Source organism: Mastacembelus armatus, chromosome 21 (genome assembly GCF_900324485.2).
Source record: "Mastacembelus armatus chromosome 21, fMasArm1.2, whole genome shotgun sequence".
NCBI classification, from domain to species: Eukaryota; Metazoa; Chordata; class Actinopteri; order Synbranchiformes; family Mastacembelidae; genus Mastacembelus; species Mastacembelus armatus.
In genome coordinates, this window is record NC_046653.1 from 2,932,942 (window position 1) to 2,958,845 (window position 25,904).

The 25,904-nt window shown below is 39.7% G+C and overlaps 1 protein-coding gene and 1 pseudogene across 16 annotated transcripts in view; both read right to left on the reverse strand.

Moving 5' to 3' along the window:
• Positions 1-9,655: 9,655 nt before the first annotated feature.
• Positions 9,656-14,133, reverse strand: LOC113124039 (sterile alpha motif domain-containing protein 9-like; annotated as a pseudogene).
• A 1,459-nt stretch (positions 14,134-15,592) lies between these two features.
• Positions 15,593-25,904, reverse strand: part of clasp1a (cytoplasmic linker associated protein 1a) — a 96,861-nt gene continuing 86,549 nt past the window's right edge. For all 16 annotated transcript variants that reach the window (XM_026294647.1, XM_026294646.1, XM_026294660.1 and 13 more), the window contains 8 exons: positions 23,345-23,492; positions 22,709-22,955; positions 21,366-21,422; positions 20,455-20,645; positions 20,154-20,282; positions 19,781-19,987; positions 19,446-19,562; positions 15,593-18,671 (listed from right to left, as the gene is read on the reverse strand). In XM_026294647.1, the coding sequence (XP_026150432.1) occupies positions 18,585-18,671; positions 19,446-19,562; positions 19,781-19,987; positions 20,154-20,282; positions 20,455-20,645; positions 21,366-21,422; positions 22,709-22,955; positions 23,345-23,492 (1,183 nt within the window). In that variant the 3' untranslated portion in view covers positions 15,593-18,584. The remainder of the gene's footprint in view (positions 18,672-19,445; positions 19,563-19,780; positions 19,988-20,153; positions 20,283-20,454; positions 20,646-21,365; positions 21,423-22,708; positions 22,956-23,344; positions 23,493-25,904) is intronic.

The window sequence follows — 25,904 nt, forward strand, 5'->3', positions numbered from 1 at the left end:
GTTTCTTTTTTTGTTGTTGTAACAGGCACAAAAACGCACACCCACTCATCTCTTTCACCCACTGCATTTCCCCTTCGAAATGGATGGTGTATCAGTAAGTCTTTCTGATTATTAAAGCAGATCGTGCAGTCACTTCTCTGTGCTGAATCTTTGTCATTGGAATAAAATATAAAAAAATCTTTAGTGTTCCTGTACATAAATTGTTAAAGATAGGTCTGTTATTGTGGCAAAAACATGAAGTAGTAGGGAAAGGCCACATGGAGCATGGGCTGTTCCGTTTTTGCTAATGTTCATTTGGTTTGGCTTACTCACATTTTCTCTAGGCCACACTGACCCGAGCTCCTCCCTAACACTATGAAAACCATCTCATCATAGCATTTTTCTCCTTTTTAACACACTAATAGTCCAAAGGAGTTTTCCTAGCTTAAACCTGAACCATTGACCTTGTTTAAGGGTTGGAAGGCCTGAGTTGTGGGTGAGAATTTTCACATGCACTGAAAATGCAACTGGAATCATGGTTTGAATAGAGGAGAGTGCACCCAAGAGACTGGGTGGAATGATTGGGCTTCAAAGAAACTGCAGTAGAATTCACTTTCACAGCCTGCAAACAGATAACAGATAACATGTTTAAATTATCTTGGTGCCATACAACATTTTAGGGTCAGTTAACTTTTAGTCCCAGCCAGTGACACCTGACCATCTCACAAATATCATATATTTACCCCTTTTTTCCAAGAGCTGGATGCAGGAATGGAGGCGTAATGCAGTAAAAAAGGAACCCAGACAGAGAGTGTTTGCTTCCGTACAATGCACAAAGGTCTGCTTGGCCACAAAAGTTCCTCCTCTTAGCAGAGAGAGCAGATCTGTGTAAAATGGTAAACCACTGTGGGGCTGTTCAAAGGAAGGAACAGTTGTTACATATATCCTGGACATGATGCCAACACGTGGGATGTTGTCTATTTTGGGGAAATACTGCTTCATTCTTCCCTTCTCTGTCATTTTCTTCTATTACTTTAAACTACACAGAGTACTGTGTGTATATTCAAAGTCTAATATATATTTCATATTTCGGGGCTATAGAGCTGTACTGATAAAAACACCTCAATGAGACACTCTGTTTTTCATATGGTGTTGATGGAATATGCACAGTGAGTGACATAATCCTGCACGGTCTTGAACACACACACATTTTTGTTAACCTATTCTATGGCGTTACATACAAAACCCTCTTTGGATTCAGCCATGGTGTTGGTTTTGATAATGCCATGTTAGATAGCTTCGCCTTATAGTTAGCTGTTGGCTAACTCTGACTAAGAGTAAAACATGACGTATGCCATAAAGCAGGTTGCACTCTTCCGTTTGCAGCAGACGGGCAGGGCTGAGTGATCCTACCTGAACACAAGTTGCATAGTGCTGTTGCAGCTGATGTGAGCCCACTCACTTTAGAGACTTCCTTGCTTTAGAGACATTATTTTAAGGTAGAAAAACTACATAGTGCTGGAGTGGAGAAAGAGCTGTAATGGTTAACGTGAAAATGATTTGACTGAAATCATGTTTATTCGGAGTAGTCAGCAGCATGGGGTAACCACCCCTCATGTTACATTTCACATAAAAATATTAATTAATTAATAATTAATTAATATTAAGCAGCCGAGGGAAATCCATGTGGTGCATAAGGACAACAATCACATGGAGAGGGAAAAAAACATTAGAGGAGGAAAAAAACTCAGTTTGAGTGTGTTATTATGATAAACATACACATTGCTCTTCTTTCTGTGCATGCAAATTTCACATTTGGCGCTCGCAAGTAGGATATTTGTGCTCATAAACTGTTTAAATGTGCAGGCATTTTTCACCCTGTGTTATTGGGCCCTCTACTTTTGACGTTGACGTAATTCAATTCAATTCAATTCAATTTTATTTGTATAGCGCCAAATCACAATACAAATCATCTCAAGGCACTTTACAAAAACTAAAACTAAAAACCCAACAATTCCCTTATGAGCAAGCACTTGGCGACAGTGGAGAGGAAAAAACTCCCATTAACGGAAGAAAAAACCTCCAGCAGAACCGGGCTCAGTTTGGGCGGCCATCTGCCTCGACCGGTTGGGGTGAGTGGATAGAGCAGAGAGAAAAGAACAGCAACAATAAACAACAAATAGACACTGCAAGTTGGTGGGACCAGTAACTGCACATCAGCGATAAACAGCTCCAGGACCAGGGACACCTGCAGAAGGTACAGAGAGAGAGAGAGAGAGAGGGAGGGAGAGAGCACAAACTAGGGGAGAGAGAGAGCACAAGGTTAGTAACATTCAATGGTGGAATATACATGAGGTGGGAGGAGGAGGAGGGGGGGTTAGGGTAGGGGAGCTCAGTGCACCGATGGTCCTCGGGCAGTCTAGGCCTATAGCAGCATAACTAACTAAGGGATGGTTCAGGGTTGCCTGAAGCCAGCCCTAACTATATGCTTTGTCAAAGAGGAAGGTTTTAAGTCTAGCCTTAAAAGTACAGAGAGTGTCTGCCTCCTGAACCCAGGCTGAGAGCTGGTTCCACAGGAGAGGAGCTTGAGCTAACGTCACACAGTGGGCTAACGTCACACTATACTATTCCCACATATACCATCCTGCTGCCTGAAATATTCACTGCAGTAAGAAATTTGTATTAGCTTACAACTGAAAATAGTATGCAACCAATACATTTACTGTTGCTTGATGAATTGTTTCTAAAACTATAGTGCCAAGATGTAGGAAAGTACTGAGCCATTTTAAAAATAAGAGATATGTAGTCTGTTTCTGATCTGTTTTTGAACCCATGGCGATTTATTTATTTATTTATTGGCCATTTTGGAGGAGGCTGCAACACACCTTAGCTGAGTGTAGTCAGAGGTTGAAACAGGTTTGAAATATTCAACAAGAGGGATTAGACCTTAAAATAATTTTGTGAACATATTAACAAATCTGGCCTATTTACACATCCAGGAGACAGAGAAATATTGCCGTTCATTTGTGAGTTGTGTTTCTGTTAATAAGATAAATGTAGGTTAAATAAACATCATTTCCTGTTAGCTCTGTTGTGGCCTCCGCAAACCCCTGATGAAACAATTTGGTTCTTAAGCTGCTAAATGCTGCACTATGTTCCCCAGCTTTATATACTATTCTGTGTACACAGTTAAGATTCATTTGTCAAGTTGTTCCTGTCATTTTGTCACCACCGGTGCATGTATGTTGCTGTTTATACATCAATCTGAACCGCATACAAAAGAGCATTGTTTCTCAGCTTCTCAAAGTGATTGTCTTTTGGCGTGATTGCACTATAACGTATTCACTTGTTAAGTCAAACTGGAATTTAAACCAATTGTCCTTAGGTGAATGCTATATTTTGTTCTTTGCTTTATCTTTACTAAATGACTGAATGAAACTAACTCACTACTTGGTTTTAGAGAAGCACAGTGCTGAAGTCTTCATTGATATCACAGCTTTTAGCACTCTGGAGTGTCAAAACATCCCATTTTAGGTGACAAAGCATTATCACACATCTATGGTGGCATGGGTGGGGGTGGCTAAGAGGATCATTTCGACTGTCACCTGGATACTCTTGCCAAATGCTCAAATCTCCAACAGATCACAGACAGCTGCACAGCTATTCTCAGCCAACCATCACCCTTGAGAGACTTGAATGTACATTAGAGAACAGTGATCACTACATTGATCCCTAATACAAAAGCCCTTAATTGCTTGCTCATTGTAAATCCAAACTGCACTTTGGTCAGTGTGGCTTTTATTTTTTTTGACTGTCTGGACTTAGATGTAGACTAAACAAAATCTTTAGGAATATTTTGTTTTTAACACACTGACCACTTGACTATCACGCTTTCTTAGTGCCAACTACCTTTAGATCAAAGAGTCATGTCAGAACTGTGATGGTTTATTCAATTCAGCAGCTGTGAAAAAAAGGAGGGGAAAAATAGATTTTTTAAGAACATTTTGACAAAACCATTTCCTACCCTAGCCCAAAATAACCAGAGAGAAGCTTTTACTTCTGGTAAAAATGCAGACTTTGACTTTGAATAAAACTTGGATCCATTACTTCCATAGATAGCAGCAAACTAACCAAGTCATGTTTTCATTTTATTTCATCTGAACTGATTGTAATGTCTGTTTGTGTGTGGCCTTCTGTTTTTTGTTTTTGTTGTTGTTTTTTTTTTTAATACTTATGAGGACGCTAAGCCGGGCATGCACTAACATTGTGGGGACCTTTCTCATGGACACTGGACTGCTGGTCTCCATAATGTAAATCTTTGGTGTCTATAGTGACAACTTGGTCAGGGTTAGAGTAAAGGGTAGGGTTAGGCAGGTGGTGGTTAAGGTTAAAGTTAGGGTAGGTCTCAAGGAAATGAATGTAAGTGTCCACAAGGAATGAAAAACAAATGTGTGTTTTCAGTTTTAGCCCTGTCAGACGTCTTGTTCTGTGGATGGCAGAGATTAGTCTGTTAAACAGGCGGTTTTCCACCAGTTTGATCCATAGTCAAACAGCAGAGAAACCATTGAATACACTGGCATTACATTTTTAACAAATGATCATGGTCCCTGGAGGATTCATCCAACTGACTTTGGTAATCCACTCACTTTTCCACATGAAAACTAATATACTTAGCACTTGCTAAAACTTCAGCATGTCACTTTCGTCATCATGAGCTGCTGTTAGCATTTAGCTCAGTACACCATTACAGAGTCACTATCAGGACTGTAGAGTCTGTAGTCTTTTTAAACCCTAAATGTCGTCTTGGTCTGATCTTTTCTCTTAAGTCCACGTGTCAAAGGAGGGAAGGCAGTTTGGTCCTAAGCCAGTTATACCAAGGAAAAATGAACAAGGGCTTACTGAGTGTTTTAATTGCATAAAAATGTATGAGTGTCACATCAAAAGCTTCTTTGTAAGAACTTAATTTTCTAGAAAAGCACAAATAATTTCATTAGCCGTTCAATAGATTATATAAAGAGTTTCAGTTATTTACAGTTTTTCTTCCCTTTTGTTTTATTCTAAACCAAAAAGTAAAACAAACCTAAGCAATAATCATAAATGCATTTAACAGCCATCAGGTATGAAAGACTGACAGTGTGGATAGAGCTGTCATGTGAGCTGGCAACAGTACAAGGTCCCTCAGTGTAAAAGCTATTCCCTGTGTTCATAGTGAAAAACTGCTTTGTGCTGAATCAAAAAACCCTTGCTGGTTTTTCTATTCGACCCTGGCTGCATATCTCTGTGATACCGGTTCCAGAAGCCAGACTCTCACCACCACCACACTTCCCAAACATAAAACCTCCAACTACCCCCTCTCATTTTTGTCCATTAGCAATCCAGAGGGGGAGGTTTTGCTGAAAACAAACAACAACAAACAAAAGACCAAAGTGGGGCGAGCAGTGTGAGGGATGTAGAGGGAGAACTTTTGTGTGCAATAATTGCGAGGAACAATTTCAAACAGATGTCTGTTTGGACTTGGCCCTGGGCTCGTGTCCCCATTAAATATAGTGATTTGATTGGAAAACAAGCAGTGTGAGATGGGCTGGCAGCCAGCCGGAGCATTCAGGGGATTTCTAATGACCCCCGAGGGTCCAGGGGTCATTGGTGCAAAAGCAGATCAGAGAGGATGTGGGGCCAGTAGCCAGGACAGGGCCCATAAATCTAGCCTATTCGCAGAGGAAACTATCTATTTCACTTTGCCATCAGAATTAAAATACAATCACAATCATGGCATTGTGCTCCTGCCAGTGTGGAAGGGTTATAATTCAAAGCTTGCCAGCAAAGTTGGGGGGTTGGGTTTGGTGGTAGTTGACTTTTGGAATGAAGGTCAACTGGGTCATGTATTTTAGGCTTGATGAGAACCACTGCTAAGGGAGTTGTGGGAAACTGTTCTTCAGATGTACAGATATATTCAAATCATATTATGACTTAGCTCAAAATGCTTGATATCATTCATAAAAGCAAATGTGTTAAGTGTATATGATAATCTCCTAAATACAGTTTATAACTGCAATAATGTAGTGGGAACAGCAGTTAGTTGTGAAGGCATAGCTGACCATGAGTTTTTCTTCCAATTTTCAGTAGCTGCAGCTTTTCACAGATGTGTTATTGCAAGATGAGCAGCTGCACTTTATGGCACAATGGTGCAAGACGATCAGGAACATTTTCATTCTCGCTGAAATAAAAAAATCATCAGGCTGCCAAAGAATGAGAAAGAGTGAAGAGACTGAACTGTGAAATGTTACAGTTCTGAAACACTCTCTCTATAGGAGAGTAACATGTCAGAATCTCTCTGACACACAGGGCAAATCTCATAAAGCAGACAAGTTTTTAAAGAAACAAGTAGATAACATTAATTGAATTTCATATATGAAACAAAGATATTTTTTGTCAATGGGAAAAATAAAGAATATCACCATCCTTATTTCTAATATTATTGTTAATTACTGTTCATATCGAGACTATCTGTCCACCCACAGGGTGTATAGACACACACTGACACACTGGCTTGTCTGGCCACACCCTATAACACATTACATATAATACATTACCTATAACCAGTATTGGCGTAGAATCAGTGTTTGTTTAATCTCCACCTCAGTAGGAGGTTGCTGTGTGATAATTTGTATTTGTGTTATTGGGATTCAGTCCTAACATCATTGTAATTGCCCTCATCAGCATATTACTGGTGGGTTTCACAGGCTAACACACTTCAGTGGACCTGAACTGAGTATGTGCCTTTGTAGAAGCTACCAGTGTGTAAGGTGGCTTAATTACTGGCTCGCTCCTCCACCAGTCTCTGGTGAACTCCTGGTGGCAGTGTCTCCCTCCAGACATGGCTGAGAGGAAATGTCAGCTCTGTCTCCACCCGCTCTATTTTAGTTTACTTACTGTTTGCAATTGAGAATGGCAAGCTAGCACCCTGAAGCCCCGCTTGTGTGTGCTGTGAGGGCCTCTATGCCACTGGTGGATGGGCACAAAAGAAGTGTGTCATGCTTGGCCAGTCAATATGCCTGTCTGCATTTTGAGAGATGGTCAATGGCATGTAGGCTGGTTCTCACGAACAAGTGGCTTGTCTCATCAGGCAAGGGACAGTGCTAAACATCCTGAGGAACCTTGCTGAGGAGACCCAAGTTAAGTCCTTCTACCTGGCATTATTTACATAGGAGCATGCCAAAACCACAGGCAGGGTTGTGACCTCTTTTCGGATGGTGAGACACCACCTGTGACTGTCACAACCCCAGCTTCAATAGGAGCATCAAAACTGTATGATGAAATTAGTCATGGATCCCTCAACCCAGTCTAGTCCAGATGCCATTAAGCTGCTGCATCAGGTGCATTAATGTGCCCAGGACTTCCCGAAATCCACTTTTGTCATCACACTAAGCAAAAGTGAGGGAGCACACCAGCTTCAGCCATCCTCTCAACATTCCACCATGCCCTGCCACTTGATACCCCCTGATGGATGCTCGCCTTAATGGCCTTGTTGACAGACCCATGGGACATTTCAACAATGTCCCATGGGTACTGGCTATAATTTCTTTACATGCCTTCATTTGTTAAAGACATGCTGTGGGGACATCCTTAACGTTGGTCTAGCTTATCTGATCATAGAATTGTTTGACCAGGTCCCCAACCATTTCCCATTATCCTTGATTGGCCTGGTATCTTACAAGCCAATCATCAGCCTGAGCATTTTCACCTCCACAGCGTGGAAAATCTGTTTGTGTCTATTTTCTGCTAACCTGTTTTTCCATCCCTGAGTTTGTTCTTGGAAGGATATTCATTGTCGATCCACAAGTACCACATCGTCTGCATATAGGAGTGTCTAAAGGAAAGGTCTTTGAAGGTCAGCTTTTGTAGCATCCATGCAGAGGATGAACTCCATGCTCTCCGTGCATCTTCCATATCTCTGCTGGTATGTCATCGGATCCCGTCGCCTTTGCATTCTTAATTTTAAATAGTGTAAAAATGCTTTGAGTACACCTGATGTGTAGAAAAGTGCTATACAAGTATAAGACCATTTACCAAATCATAGTGGGATACTATTAGTGATCAAAATGCAATTTTTGCATTTCACACTAAACAAAGCCAGTCACTGCATGTGTAGTGATACTACATAGTACTTGTATATCTTCTACTGAATCTCCACCTCTGTTTTGTTCACACAGCTCCCTTTCACTACAATATGCTATAGGATAAGGAGACACTTATCGTCAGAACGACCTCTTGGCCCAAAAAGATGACCCTCTGCCATTGCTTTCAGCCATGTGCTGCAGTGTCACATATACTTAATTCTGACTCAGTCTGTCTTGACTGGAAAGACAGAAACACTGCATACTATTGACAAAATAAGCTCTTCCTGTGACATTTTTTAAAGAAATGTAATGGAAACACCTGCTGTCTTGTGCTGTATTTTATGCCACTGAACATGATATACTTTATTTTAAACATAAGATATTAAAACTGAACTGATGTGTCTGTTATTTTTGGTGCCTCTATTTAGACATGCATATTTCATATAGATACTTGTCACTAGTCAAGCCATCGGCTGCTTTAATTTTGGTGCGACACAGACTAGACCTGTCTCCTAAAGCTAAGAACCTGTGCTCAGAAAATAACATATGTACGCAAGAAGACATATTCATCATCACACCTTGTATATCATCATGACCCACATCACAGCACACAGCATCTGCAGCACCACTACAGGAGTGTGTGTGCAACTCTGCTGCATAGCACTGATATGTCAACTATCCAAATCTCAGACAGCACAGTCAGACTGTCCCATCATTCAGACTAGAGGGAGGTCTTCTGTGTGGTAACAGAGAAACTGTCTTTTGCAAGGTACAGAGACATGCCATTCTCCTCCACCCCAGAGTTTTCTTTCAACTCTCTGTTGGACTTGCCATCAATAACAGATAACAATTAATTAGTGGTCTGTGAATGGCTTATCAGCTGTGTACTGTATATCCATGTTGGTTTCCAGGATATCAAAGTACAGAATAGTGCTCATACTATGGTTGTGTGCCATATTTTTAAAATTGCCCCCCCCCTCAAAATAATTTTGATTAATGTAATGTGATTAGTGTCCAAAAGACATGGAATGCTTACTTTATTTATTGGTCCTGGACAAACACAGCACAAACCTTCCCCTAATATTATATAGATTATGGGTAATCATACACTGTTGAGTACACAATCCGAAGGTTTATCATTTCTGAGCTTGTGGCACCCTCTCCTGGGTGATACGGGTTAATCATCCTAGAGTGGACAACATAATTACACACAAGGAAGAACTTTTTTTAGTTTACGTGTATGTTTCATATGTGTATCTTTATGTTTATTTTATAACTACAGTAGTGATACAGCATATAAATAAAATAAAATGACTTTGTACAGAGCATCCTGAATGCTAATTTCAAGGCAGTAACAGCTTGTATGCATGGTGAAATTAATTTGAATTAAATTCTTACATGAAAATATTAAAGTGTATCTTTGTTAGAAAGTAAAGGCAAAACAGCACTCAGTGCTCATCACTTTTTCATGTAATTCAAAATTGGATGGATTTTAAATCCATGGATTTAAGATAGATTTTAGATGGATTAGCTAAAAATACAGCATGTTGGAATATGCTTTAAATAATAATAATAATAATAATATCAAGTGCAAGAAGGCCTTTCATTGAGAAACCAGTAAAAAATGACACCTTTGAGCCATCAGCATGGCCACTAAGCTGACTTTGAAACAATGGAGTGACTTCTACCTTTAGATCTGGGACAAGACACACAAGTATCTGCCAGTATCAAGTCATTCTTCACCTCGCCTGTGACCCTGCAGAGGAGCTTGTCCACTTTTTTTTCTTTCCATGTTTTATCATTTTCCCACATGGAGGCAAACTGTTCTGGCGATGATACACTTTTTGATTTCCCCAAGGGTCACCAGCCGATCATAGCCCCATAGCTTTTTCCCCAAGAAGAAATGGACAGTGGGCCGCTTGTCATTGTACATTGTTCATCTCTGTGTGATAAGAGGTTCTAATCTGTGATATGCATTCCCGCAGGCCTCTCCACTCTGTAAGGTACTGTTGTTGCACAACAGCACAACTGCAATGAGGTGCAGGGGCAAATAATCACTTAGTGGAACCTGCTCACGCAGAATTTGGCAAAGAAGATTGAGTAGTGTCTGCTACGGTTCAATGAGTGGTGATTCCAGTTTGATGCAACTCAACAAAACATTGACATAGATTAAGTTGATTTTTTCCTTAGCTGTTGGATTATCAGGTCCCCAAAACAAAATCATACTGTCTAGCCATCTTCTCCACATTTCAGTTGAGATGTCATTTGAGAGAAAATTCAGAATCCCATAGTAGGTGTTGGCTTTTTGCATCTCCAGCAGGGGCGGTTCTAGGATTTTTTTCTTAGGGGGCCAAATATGGGCATAGACTATAGAAGGTTGGCATACTGAATTAATTAACATGTGAAATTTTTTAAAATGCCCTACGACAGTCCTTGATTTTACAGGTTAATAATATGGCACTATGGCATTGTTAATGTTTATTAACTGGAAAAACATGCATCTATATATTTATATGCAAAATAAAAATCAAAATCCTATGTGACATCAATGCCAAAGGTGTATGTGAGGTGTAAACAATGTACAATGAACATTTAACAATGTGGCATCCAGAAATTGTACAAAATGATTAAACTCCTAAATAAAATTGCAGGCTCTGTCCCAGTTCAGGGGCCACATCCTTCAAAGGACGTGGTCTACAAAGGCGCAGTCTTCGTAGACCTCATAGACTGAGACAGTGTAGTCTGGAGAGCTTCCTCATTGTGACTGTTCCTGCCCCTACCATTGAGTCACGAAGCTTGGCTCCTGTTGCCTAGCAACCTTCACAGTTGTGTTAACTAAATTAATCGCCAAGGCAGAGGGGCCTATCAGAGTTTAGGGGTAGTCAGTGCCACCCCAGCCACCCCAGTGGACACGTTCTTGATCTCCAGGAATTGTCTGACCTGGTGTAGTTTCAGCTTAATAGGCATGGTTTTATTCTTCCAAAGGGTTGTTGTCTTGCAGAAAAGATTTGCATACACTTTGAAACATCTCAAAAGCTCATTTTAAGCTATTTGATCATGACTGGCTTTCATTCCAAATCTGGAGCCCATGTTCACATAAAAATTGTCAAGGAAGTTGAAGTTCTCCTTCATGCTATTTTTGAGATCACAAAGTACATCTTCAAACTGTCTGAGAACGACACAGTAGGATCTGTGTTTGTTGTGCCATTGATCATTGTTGTCTACATCCTGAAGTTTAACATATCCAGAGAGAACCTGACTCATTATGTCATGGCAGACATTATCAGAAAACACATGGGTCTTTTCCAGCATTTCAATGAGAAGTCTCTCCCAGGCACCCCTCTTTCTTTGCAAGATTCTGTGTTTTGAGAAACCTGTTTAATTTCTCAGGACTAATAGTCTTGTTCCTACAATTAGCAATGGCATTGTTCAGCTTGTGCTTGATAACTTGTGCTGACGTGTCTGCCATGTATGTCTTTGGAAAGATCTTTTGCCTTCTGTGCCCAACATTTTGCCTCTAAGAATCCTTCTTCTTTAGGTAGTAGTAACTGGCAAGTAACTGAGAGATCACAGCATCTTTCTCAAATCTTTTTAATGCACTTATTAGTACCATCTTTTCCAGTCCTGGATTTTCTTTTGCAATCTCTTGAAATAGTGAAGAGAACTGAGATTCCACCTCAGCTGAATGATGTCTCTTCACTAAAATGTGGTGAACATCTTGCAGGAGCTTGTCTTTGCCTTGTTTGCTCTCATAAAGCTTGTTTGTGGTTACCAGAAGGTCGTCAGTAGAAGCTTTGGCCACATTGTGTGGGGTAGTAAGTTCCTGGAAACAGTGCTGCACAATACTGGAATGGATCATTTTGATCGCTTTGAACACTACTTTGCCCTCAACTAAGCAGCTGGTAATTAAAATGGAAAACTTCCCAAATCCATCTTCAACTTTGACTGTTCAACAAACTGGTTTTGGCTGAAGACCAGGAAAATCCTCACACAAAAAGATGGAAAGAGAGGCACACTTGCAATACAAGAGTGTTGCGAACCACCCCCTGAACATACTCTGTCTGATGGATTTATGATCATGAAGAAGAATTTTAAGATTTTTCAGCATACTTCTCATCAAAGTCATCTATCATCAGCAAAACAGGTACCGTGGGTAGTTTTTACTTGTGGTCATACATTATCATAACATTTGACCACTTGATCAGCTACTTCAGCAAACTCAGCATTACTGTATTTAGGGACAGCACAAGGAATTCTGTCCCGGAGAGCCCATAAAACATGCATGAGGTTGTACAATGCACAGGCTTTTCTCAGGTTTTTGTAGCTCATCAAACTTGTCTCATTTCATGAACGGTGTGGATCCAGGCTGTTCAAATTCCACCATGACACTTTTCCTCCTCTGTGGAAGTTCTCTTCTATGACAATTTTATCTTTATTTCTTCCCTCCCACTGTTCATGCATGGGACATCTAGTGTATTCAAGCTACGTTCTTTCTTCCCAAGAAGGACTTTGCTTCCCCCACCACAAGGTAGAAAACAACTGGATCTTCGGTTTTTTGAAAAAGACTGAAGATAGTACCACTGACATCAGCAAAACTGAACTCATATATGCATCTGCCAGTGGTTTTAATGCCGCACCAAACCTGAATCAGATTCGTCAATGAGGTAAATGCTTTTTTGTTGTCACAAATACAAATAATTTGCTCTGTGCCTCTGAGCTCTTGCCAGAATGTATTGAAAATCGCCACAAGCGGGTCCATCATCAGACTGTTGACAAAAGTAAGAAAATGACAAGGAATCTCTTTTTTTGGAAGCACTTCCTTCCAACACAAGAAAGAAATCACATCTTGAACTGAGGCTCCTTTGTCCATCAACCTCTGGTCTATGTCTAATGGTGCCTCATCTTCAGTACCACCATTGCAGAATACCCAGCTGGTGTTTCAATTCAATTCAATTTCAACTTGTGTACAATGTCCTCTACTCCTTCTGTGATTTTATACTGTGCTGGTAAATGGACATTTACTACACTCTTGTTCAAAGTGTCACAGTAATCCATCGTTTGCTGATTCTGGTTAAAAGTCCAGAACAGCTATCAGGTGGAGTTCTACAAGAAAACCAAGTGATTCAAACGACCTCAAATGTGATTTATTAATTATGATCACATACTGCTCAAGGTGTGACTTATCTAAAGTAAGAGTCCCACCAGTTATTATCTGAGTCAATCTAGAGCCTTGAGTACTGCTTTTCATCACATTGAGATGTTTCTCTTCTACTGGTGTTGTGAAAGTTGTGCCACACTGTCAATAAACTTGTTGTTCTCTCCATATAGAGACCCCTGTGTTACATTCACAGACAACAACACAATGCTCATTACTCTGCATACAGACCGGAAAGTGAACAGCTAGCTACGTGATCAGCACTGGACTAGAGCTGGAGTCTCTGGACAATTCTAAAACACTTTCCTCTGCGCAGCATCCAGTATGTATACAGCACCTTTTGTTTTCTTATTTAAGCTGCTTTTCTTGTCACAGTTACACTGGCTCATTCATTCTGTTTCATGCTGCTATAGGCCTAGACTGCCCAAGGACCATCGGCGCACTGAGCTCCCCTACCCTAACCCTAACCCTTCCGTTAAAGGGAGTTTTTTCTCTTCACTGTCACCAAGTGCTGCTCATAAGGTATTTGTTGTGTTTTTTTGTTTTTGTAAAGTGCCTTGAGATGATTGAACTGTGATTTGCTGCTATACAAATAAAACTGAATTAAACTGAGTCATGTTTTATTGTTGAAATGCGTTGCAGTGCCACATTTTACGTTACAATGTCACTTATAATGACACGAGTTACCATAAAAATACAGGGTTCGTTCATATGCTCATAGAAACAGCTTCATCATTAGTATTTCTCTGATCCGTAGTGTCTGATTCTGCCATTCACTGCTGTATGAATCCAGTCTGATTCAACTTTAACCTCTGGCTTTGACTAAATCCCAAGTCCACTGACTCTGTCCACATTTTCTTCACTTTCATCTTTTCCTTCCATCTTAATTCTGCCTACATAAGATGCAGGGGAAAGAAGCAGGGACAAAGGAATCTGGTGACATGTTTTAAGGGACATGAGACATCCTCTCTTCTGATCCTTAATGTGCAGCATCCAATCACAAACTGATTTCCGATAAAGTGCCATGTCAATCTGTAACCCACTTCCAAAAAGAGGCATTGATGTATCCTATGTTACACAGTAGCTCCTCCAGGCAGCCGCATCACTGCAGACTTGGTCAACCCATGAAAAATGTGGGTCATGCGAACAGCTGAGGGTGTAGTGGAGCAAGGTAACTTCTACAGGCATGTTGGGAACATGTCAGGAACCTCCTCTTCCATATGTTAGCTAACAGAAAAAATTGAAACCCCTAAGGAATCATCACTGTGATCCCCAAACCTGCCAAAACCACAGAATTATTTTATTCATTATTAAACCTGCTTAATAATAAGTCTAACATTTGAACTTGTGTTTATGACGACAGATCAAAAACTGCTGTAACACTAATGATTTCAGATACACAATCATGTTTTATTAAGGGACTATCAATTCATAACAACCTACAACTTAGATTTAATGGACTATAATTAACCAAAGATGATGATTTTCTATTATTTTAAGACTTTTTTTATACAGCTTTAAATTCAGTTGAACACCAGTTTAATTTTCATCCTAAACATCCTAAAGCATAATAATAGCATAGTATTGTTACTACAAGATGTTTCTCCACTGGTAAAGTATTAAACAGGTTTGCCCATTATTATCTATGATTTTCATTGCAGCAGTGGAGATGTTTTCCATTCTCGTAAAAAAAAAACTGACAGTGCAAGAAAGCCAACTAACAATAATCCAACTATCTGACAACACAACTAGTTTCAACAGTAATCAAATTCCAAAAATTGTAAAATAATAGAATTTTTTCCCAAGGCATCTGGATTAAAATTAAACCTTCAAAAGTGTGAGTTCCAATAACTCCCATTTAACAACAATTCATAAGACAGCTACAGCTAAATACTTGTATAAATTTTTGCCTACAAAAATGGGAAGCATTTCAAGATGGGTTTATTTTGCATATTCATAACCACTTCCCAAAAACACAACAAAAGCTATGAACCAGGCTAACTGGTTAGTTACATCTGTAGGAACAACAAGATTATGAAGAGTGGGGGATTAAGTGTATTAATGGTACTATTAAAACAAATAGACTGTCATTTCTAAAGAATCAAACAACCTTTGGTTTCATATCCCCAACCCATTCTTTATGAAACTGGGTGGCATTTCTGACTAAGATTTGAGTAAGACCTGAAAGAACTCCCTATTAACCAGTTTTCACCAATGGGATTTACTTTTTTGGAAAATTATTAATAATCATTTAGTCACCACAACACTCCTTTGTGAAACTAGATATGCAGTGATGAGGAACAAATCTATATTCTACCAAAGTTGGCCAGAGAAAGGAATATGGTCTGTAATGCGTTTATTCTGAAAGGTTCTGCTCAAATCTGAAGTTGTATAACAGGACAATGTTGACAATGTGACGAAAACACTGAACTTAAGTTTGCAAATGTGTTTTGACAAGCCCTGCGCTATTTCATTTATTCATACCTCTGAACTAAGAAAAGAACATGCAATTTTTGGCTTGCCTTTGAAAGATAAAACCCAGGATTTAGCAATTACTACATACAAGAAAATTATGTGAAGACATCTACATTTCCAAATTTTCTTGATACTCTTTATCATTCAGGTTGATGTAAAAGAATGCTGTAAATCTTTATGAAACGGATACAGCACCCCTACATTCTGTTTTTTCTGCTTTATTTAATCATGTATTTTGTTAGATTTGAATGCCCCCTTCTCACTTTTTGTATTTTATATATGCTTGTCTTATGTGTTTTCAGTGAAAACAAACAAACATACAAACAAAAAAAAAACAATACATTTGTAATATTGTTTTATCATCATTTGTACCTGCACAGTTAACATATATCTACCAAGATCCATATTGGTTCTGGTCTGTTTATTTCTAGAACAAACAATTTCTTACATTGTTTCAAATCTACAGTATCACAGGTGGGTGTTAACAAAAAACCTTCTGTACAGTTTAGTATGCGAACAAAATAAAATAAAGATCAAATAAAATATATAAATACAGGTTGGAATATTACATGAGTGATCGAGACAAAAGAAAGAACATGCATAGTGATGTTAGCAAGGAATTCTATCTTGTCTGTTTCTATGACCAGCAATATGAAAACAGATGCAGCCAGTAGTTGTATGATTGCTGAGAGTCCCCTTATACCAACTATAGATTTGCTTTAACTGTTGAAGGGACTCAGGAGAAAGAAAAGTAAGACACATATTTTACCAAGTGTACAGGGTGGCATGTGGCTGGAATCATTTTCAGTAACATTAATTAAAAAGCACATTACAATACATGTGAAGTCTGTACATTCATTTACTTAAATAATCAGTATTGGCCCATCCTCAGTGGATTCCGTAAGTGAAAACACCACTCAACATACATTTAAAGACTCAGGCTGTCCCCAAGTGAAATCAGAAATACTCATATTTCCATACCATGAACATCACTTTGCTAGAATTTAGCAAATGAAGTCAAATTTAACAAAGCATTGAGTTTGATCTATTTCTACAATAGGTTAACTGTACCATTAGAAACCAAATCATATCATATCAGCATTAAAATTGTGATCAAATGGAAAACTCCTGCCAATCACAGATCTATGTGACATCTCATAGCAGGTATCCACATTTTAAAGCTTCTTGATTTCTTCAATAGCGTAGCGATCAAAATTGATAGCCACGGCCAGAGAGTCTGAATACTTGTACCAGTTTACCAAACACATGGCTCCATTTTGTACCTTTTATACATGAACAAGGCTAATGACTATCTTTACTGAAACATTAAATCAGAGATGAGTAATGTGTTCATACAAGTGCACTTTAAGCTAAAACCTGGGCCCTTTAAAGCAGCACAAAGCTGACGTGCTGCAGATTACATGCAAGCTATTTTGCTGACGTGCAAAAAAGTGAGATAGTCAACCTGTTCACTCTTGGCATTTTTTGGCATTATGTAAAATCTTGCAAAGCAATGATCAAAAAGTGTGTGTACAAAAAACATTTGTTTGTGGATTTGTGGTTATTGTAGAAGGTGTGGTTACATGAAGAAGGAGATCAGAGGGACCAACTAATACTGTATTTGCATCATCAGGCCATGAACACCACTGGGGTCCATTTTCCTGCAAATTCACATTTTAAATTTTTTTTCTGAGAACCAAAAGTTACAGTGCTGTACATCCCATCCACTCTGCAGTCCCACTCAACAAACATCAGCATATGTAAAGTGAATAAGGCCTGAAAATGTCTTTTCTACTCTTTCGGATTTCTGTTTCTTTCCCAACTCCAAGCAGGGGAAAAGATCTTCAGTATTTACAAAGACCTTCCTCTTCAGACCAAGTCAGCATACCTAGACTGAGCAGCAGACTTGGAGATTTGCAGATGAGACTTCACAAACTGACAAGTGTTATCCTCTGATGCAGAAAGTTCAGTGTGAAATTAGTCAGCACAGCTTCTCATAGGCTCAACTTCTACTTCCAGCCGATTCTGGATATCAGAAAAAGTTCAGATGGTTTTAATTGTGCATTTTCATCTATATCTCAATAGACCTACACACAATTTGAAGGATTGTCAAAAAGTACCAGAGAAGTTCTTTCTGTAACTTATTTTAACTTTACATTTTTAGGGACAGAGGATTCTCCTAATTACAGTTAATAAGACTATGGAGTTCTTAGACAGGTTTCTATGAGTCCTGATCATGATCAATAAACCTAAAAATACTCATAAAATACTTTGCTTTTTCTGTCACATAGTTCCCTAACACACTGGGTTAATTTTTTCTTCCAATATTTGGTGTTTATGCACCACAAAGTAGAACTCAACTCATAATGTACAGCCTTATTAGCATCACTGGCCCAGCCAAATGACATTTGATCTCAAATTCTAGGCGATTTGACAGAAGCTTCTTTAGCACAGTAACATCTCCTCCACACTGATGATGATTACTTCAAAGCATCAGGTATCAATTACCTATTAAATCATGGGGCTCAAGGAGGAACGCGCTCCAGTGAAAAAAGTTGATGTGGGGGTAAACATGGAGGAATGTAAATTTCCTTAATTCCAGAGACTCCCAATGTGTTGATTCACTCCTCACTAGTCTAAAACCAACCCACAGTTACATTCAAAGTTAAAGGAGCAGGGGAGGGGAGGACGAGAGAACAAAATGATGGTTGACAGGACCGCCTCGAAACAGGAGAAAAGTGCAGTGAAGGTTGAGTTATGAGGACAAGGAGGAGGAGCTCAGAGACCAAGAAGTCCCAAAGAAGTGTGGCTATGTCCTGGAAACCCCAGGGATGCCATCCATCTACAACCAGCCTCCATTAACTGTGAGAGGAGACGTCCGAGGAACTGCTGCTATTGCTGTTGGTCGTCTGAGCTCGCTTGATATACAGGTTCAGTAACTTCATCTGCAAACAGGCAAAGTCATGAGATATGAATCATGTATGCTGAGTAGTATTAACACATCTGGCACCACTTCCAGGTCAGAGTTTAGTGATGTTCTCGAATATCCTTTTCATTTCATGTCTTCATTTGGAGCAGTTTTTTTTAAAAAAAAAAAAAAAAAAAAAAAGCTTTTCAGTTATGACAAAGGTTTGGTCAAAGGATGAGTAAACCTTAAACTTTAGATCACCAACAATAAGTTATCAGTTGCTAAATGGTACCACGTCAAAGGCATGCTCAAAATTGCTATCAAATTGCTAAGGAAATGTGATTCCTTTTTTAATTAGGCTAGAAAATGTAGGGCCATCTATGATAAGAAGAAAAAGACATGACTGTTACCTGCCAAGACAAAAAAAAAAAAAATCTGATCTGATTCAATACATGCTTTCAAACACATTGTTGATTTGCGGAATGGGTGAAAAGTAAATACTAACACTGAAATTTGATTTTGTTCAACTAGAAAAATACTTTGCATTCATATTTTGTTGCTTACCACTGAAAGACACATTACCTAAGCACATTTTTAATGTCTTAATGTGTACTTGGGATGAATAGGCATTTATGGAAATAGAAGTAGGTGGTGGTTAGGTTCCCTTCATTTAGGTAAGCCTGACCCTCAATGCAGTGTCTTATAACTGGACACCAGGATAAAGCCAGCTGAGAGATTATAACATGGGAAGATAATAAGGCTGTGCATCTCTTCCAAAGATTTGTGTGTGTACACATGAGAAGACTTGTACCTTGCTGCCTGTGAGCTGTGCCAGGTGGGGTTTGAGTTCCTCGCCAATCACAGAGTAGATGGCCACCAGGCAGAACACGCTGGCCTTGCGAACACTGCTCTCTGTGTTGTCGTAGCCCTGCAGAGACACAAGGCAGCATGAGGCACACATGCACACGCACAGGAGCGGGTGCAAACAGTGCACAAACAGATTTCAACCATTTACTTGATTTACATGAACATTGTCCAAATATGCTATTTTTGTGCAGATAAGAATGTTTCTACTCAAAGTGTAAATATAACTTAAAAACTTGCTATGTCTTCACTAACAGCTTTATTTTAGACTTAGACGCTGACCTGCAGGAGTCCAGGGATGATGTCTGATAGCAGCTGCAGCAATGAGTCCTTGGCAATGCGTTCTATGACTTTGGTTTGCATCTTGATGGCAGCCAGGTTGATGGGGTAATCAGCTGTCTGTACAATAGGGCACAGCACCTTGATACACTGCTCTGGGTGGATGGAGCCAGCCAGGGTGGATGCTGCCTCCTCCGCTGCACGCACCACCTAAACGTACATTGACAAATCAATGTGGAAAACAATAAAATCACTATATTTATGTCACTGTGTCCCTAACCCTGAATTTGGAGATTAATCAAATTTATCTCATTTCATGGAAACTGGTTCTGATGCAGTGTAGGATACTGTCCATTTTTATGTGAATGCCTTGTACCTCCTTGTGAGAGTCTTTGTGAGCCTCCAAGGTCTTCATTATGGTGAGTTCGGCATAGTTTTTGAAGCGGGATGGTTGATTCCTCAGAATTTCTTTCAACACACGTAGGGCCAGGGCACGGATTGTGTGCTAGGGGAAACAGTAGCATGGAAATCAGGAAAAAGTATCTGGATAAACTTACAAATTCAAGGCTGCTACTTTTAGTTTTTTAAACTACAGGAATGTGCAGATAAACTTTTTTTTTTTTTTTAAATCATCATACAGTTTCCTCATACACATTCAGTGGCATCAAAAAGCATACATCTTTGTCACCCAGTGTCTCAAGCAGGAGTAGAAGAATGGTTTTAAAGTGTTCATCCCACACCGCCAGGCTGTCTTCTCGTGTGATCTTCAGCAGCTCCACCAGGGCGCCTTTACGCTCCTCAGAACGCTCGTTGTGATTGGACAGTTCCTTAAGCAGGTCGGCTACCAGGTCTGAGTGGTCAGGACCAACTGCTCACCAAGAGACAGTGACAGAAACAAGTTACATGTTGAAAATACAACCGCTGACATTATTGCCATTGCCCCAAAACAATTAAATCTTAGCCTCATCCATCAGTCATTTAATCTAATCAGGCTTCATCTTTTTCAAGGCTAGCAGAAAAACTAATAATACTGCAGGAAACCTTGTTCCAATGCAAATAAATGTCACTTAGAGAAAAACACACTTTCAAGCCTGAATATAACATGACATGACATGCCAAGATGGACGCTGCTGCGCATTTTGTATGAGAAATAAAGCAGAAAATATTGCAGGTGGGTAATTATGTAAAGAATTCCTGCAGTGGCAGCACTATAAGACCTTGCCTGTGCCTTGAAAAATAAAATTTGCTTCTTTTTTCAAGAACTGTCTTGTGTCAGGATACAATGTACCAATGTTCTTGACTGCTGTGCTATAGGTGTGAAATTAAACTATGGTGTTCTGATGCTGGAGATGCAGAAAATCAACCCAACAACTATTTCAGCACTAAAAGCACAACAACCTGTCCAAAATGTACAAGGTGGACATAAAAAATGCTAGAAGACCATGAAAAACTGGTGATAGGCACTGGACTGAATGAAAAATGCAAACACACAAAAAGTGAGTGGCATGAAAGTACAGTCAGTAATTCAGTCAGACAGTCCCTCAGTCAGTTTCTCAGAAAGACAGTCAGGCAGTAGAGGCATCTTTACCAGGAGCAAAGACTTTGGGGAGCATCATCTTGTTTTCACCACTTTCCTGACGTCGGCCTGGAGGGGAAGGGGATGAGGAGGGATGAATGTGAAGATGGGAGACAGAGGGGAGACAGGAGGATGTGATGACAACAACTGATGCACAGTCTAGCTTGTGTCTTAGAACAGTAGAGCTGCAGACGCACACACACCTGTGTTTATGGTAAACATAATACAGAGAAACTTTCAACTCTTTGTTTTATATCTAATGTTAAAATGTATAAATAAAGCATTTAGCCTACTGACCAAGCAAGTCAATGCAGACCACGTATTTATTGTCACATTAGTGGTTGGTGCAAAAAGGTCAGTAAAGATAATGAATAATTGAATGTTTATCAGAAGAAAGCACTACAGTTGTCCATGTATGTTTTCATTAACACACTGGTGATGTCCATGATGATGGTAAAATATTGTATGTCTGTGACGGACATAGCCATCACAGGGTAAAGACACTACACCCACATTCACACATCGTTACTTTCATTTGCAGTTAATGACATTAAGTCATTTAACACCACTGTTTGTTTAATTTACACCTTCATTTGCTTTTAACGGTATGTTAAACAGAGTACATGCATTAACATTATGAGGTCACATAGTTTTATTTAGTTTCCTTTATTGTGTTAATCTTTATTTCTTTGTCTTTACCTGGTTGTGGTGTCCTTCCTGCTGAGTAAAAGGTGTGGCTCAAGGTGGAGCTTGCCTAAATGCTGAATGGAGCTCATCAGACCCTACCATGTGCTGCTACGGCACGGGGGCAATCTGGGATTAGTTTGGTTTACTTAGTCTATGTTCATTTGTCTATCCCCTTGTGTTTCATTTGGTTTGATCAAAACAATATATAGATCTCCTTGTGTGTCATTGTGTTAGATCAGTCTGTTCAGTTCACACCTTGTTTTGTTGTGCATTTTGAGTATAGTTCAGGTCTGTTGACCTCCTTTATAGACCTATTTATTAAGTTTGCTATTAGATTATTTTGGGGTAAATAAAAATCACTTTTGATTAAAACATCTGTGAGTATGCAGCTTCACTGCTTGGTCCCTAAAAATGTTAGAAATTTTGTACAGTAAAACGCTCATGTTTCAACTAAATCTTATTTTACATGACCAAAAGTGTGCAAGGGACAACACTTCAAGCTCCAGCAGTATGATAGAACCATTTTGTTCCAGAAAAAAAAAAAATAGAAATTTAAAACTGAAAATGGTGGATTTTTGAGCACCATATATTGTGATGTTGATTTCTGCTACAATAATCCACAACTACAACCTACACCTCATGGCAGCTCTGTTATGGCATGAACTCACAGTCTCTGAACTGCTCCACATCATCGTCAAAAACGGCCTCCTTCAGGGCGCTTTTATCGTAAGTGCAGATGGTTTCCCCGTAGCCGTAAGGGGCAAACTCACGACTCCGGGGCCCAGAGAAGGAGCGCGGTGATGGCGTGTTGAGTAGTGAGGTCTTGTTGTCCAAGGCAGTGCGACCCCCTTCCACCATGTCTAAGCCCAAACGGGCATCAGAGCCAGGGGATGATGCTACTCCTTCTCTTCCAGCCTATGAAACAGTGAGGTCAAAGAACATGAGACATCTGTTTTTAGTCATAGTTTTCCAACATCTTCATCCCCTTCTTGTCTCAAAACATTTGTGTTGGTAAACAACTATTGTACTCATTATGACTGCATGAAAAGTCTATGCCAAGAATGCAATGCATGTATGCATTGTGTCCTCATCTTTCATTAATAAAAACATGAGCCATGGTCAAAATTGTCAATCTGCTAACTACTGTGCACAAAAAAATCCAAAATATAGGAAAATGTAGTGATAACACAGAAAATGGAAAGATGCGGCAGTTTGATAGGTAATCTATAAGCTTCTAGAGGTTTTAAAAAAATGTAAACAAAATTTTCTGAGCAGAATTATTTCAGGAAAATTCTCGAACTTACTGCATCATCTCTTTTTCCCTCCCGTCTGATTGGCTCATTCAGGTCTTCCTGGCTGCGGTAGCTGAAACTCTGGATGGCCTCGGTGACACCGCGGAGTGAGCTGTAGATCTCTTCTGAGTTCATGTTCTCTGTGTCATACTCCATCATGCTATCAGATTCACAAACACAGATAAGAAATATACACAGGACTTACATGAAACACAAATCCACAGAAGATACACCAGCATGAATTTGTTTTGCCACCATGCAAAGTGCTTTAGCATTGCTTTTAAAATCCAGAAAAATCGTAATTTGTGTGGCATATTATGGATTTTCACACAAAAAAGTAACCACCGCATTGAAGCAATGTTTAATTTTTCTATTTTATTTCAATGTATGTATTCAGTTGGAAACTGACAAGAAAACTAGAGGATACTCTCAACAGGCTTGGAAAAAGGAAATTTGGGTAAGGAAGAGGATCTGGTTTCTTGGAAGGAATACTCTCTGGGGAACTCAGCCACCTCTTTACCTGGGTGAATACGCTCTGCGCAGGACCCTTAGGGAGGGGGCAGCAGGGGTGGAGTGAGGTGGAGGAGGAGGAGGAGGGGCAGGGGGGTGCTTTGACAGTCCATCAACACCCCAACCCCATAACCGACTGTTGCCACAGCGCGGCCGAGAGGGAAGGATGGACAGACAAGAGTGACAGAGTGGGGCAAGTTGGATGGAAATTGACAACACGAGGAGACCGCAAGACGAGACATGAGAAGGGAAGAGGAAGAGAAAAACAAGCGTGCAGAAAGAGAAAAGACAAAAAGAAACTAGTCTGAGCTTTAAAGGTTAAGGGAAAGTGTTAAGTTAGAGGAGAGCAGTAGGTGAAGCAGAATCCCACAAACTCAGCTTCACATAAAATACTTTCCCATTATAGAAGTAAGGCCTTCTTCTTCATGTTTTAGTTAGAATGATTTCAACACCCAGTGTAGGCTACTACCAGGAATTATATCTCCTTTATCAGTGTTCATGGGGTTCTGCTTGCAGATAAAATGACTTTACAATATCTCAGTTAAATAAGCTGCTCAATCAGCGAGAATGGAACTCTATTTTAGAGCCATAATTAGTGGCCCCATTAAACTTGCACAAGAGCAACAAAAAACAAAAAGTGCCATTGTTCTCCTGTTTATTCTACATCTTTATACATTAGGGGTGTAACAATATCATAAAACGCACCGAAAAATCGCGATACTCCACCCATGATACCTATCGCGGAACTCTCGTGGCATACCGCAGTACTCTCGCGCCCCCTGTTGAGGTTGACGTCATTTTTAAACTAGGGGTTATTTTAACTACCGTTAATTTTTCTTCGCTCACATTTGATTAAATAGTAAAACAACTAATTTTGTAATTATCCTCCAAAAGTTACTGTTTTCCTGCACGTCATGTGACTTGGGCGTGAGCGTCACACTCGGCCGTTGTATGCAGGATGGCAAAACAGGAAACCTTTCCCACTGCTTTGACAATGAAACTACAACCTAACTCTGATCGTGCTCAAACATTTACCAAGGCAATAGGTTGTTTTCATGGCTCTAGATGTGAGCCCGCTTTCACTTGTTGAGAGTGACGCATTTGTTAAATGTGTTGGAGTCCAGATACCAATTACTGACCCACCGCATTTCAGTCAATGTGCTGCCTCAACTTTACAAGGTAATAGCAAAACTGGTGGAGGGATGTCACAACAGATAACACTAAAATATCATTAATGCAGTTAAAGCAGCTGGATTTTTACCAAATATTCGTTACTGCGAAAGGTGGTCACTGTTTTCCATCGTAGCACTATTGCTGCAGCAGGGCTTAAGGGCAAACGAGATGCTCCAACTGCCTCCACACAAGCTGATTCAAGATGTTCCCCCAGGTGGAACTCAAGCTATGACATGCATGAGGGCCACTCTGAACAACAGGCTGCTGTTTTCTCAGCACTTAGAGAGGAACATTAAGGACACCGGGACTCCGTCTGACTAAGATGTACAAGTAGCTGAGGACATCATTCAGGTTCCTAAACCACTGAAAATGGTCCCAACTCTGTTGAGCACAGAACAGCTGCCAACAATTTCAATGATAATGCCACTGAAACACACCATCCTGGAGTCTATGAAAGTGAGTGACACAGATACAACAGTTGTTAAAAATGTTAAATCTGCCACTGTGTCTGACTTAATCAAAAGATACCCAGAATCTGACTCAATACTTGTGCAGTTTCTTCATATGAGCACTACACTTTGAGACCCACATTTTAAATCTCTGCCTTTTCTTGATGAGACCATACGCAGCAACATCTTTAATAGCCTCATGGAGAGGATTCTGGAAAACAATCCCCAGCAGGTATTTTTTCATTGTTTTAATCCAAACTTAATTTAATAAATTACATTTTACCAGTACTATTTAGTTTCACACAGTCTTGCAATGCATATTACTAGTAAAATATGTCCTGTGACAACCACTTTACAAATACAATATATATGTGTATTTTTTCATTAAAGTTTAGCATTTAATTCTAAACTAGAAGTGATCATCCAGCCAAAAGAGCACC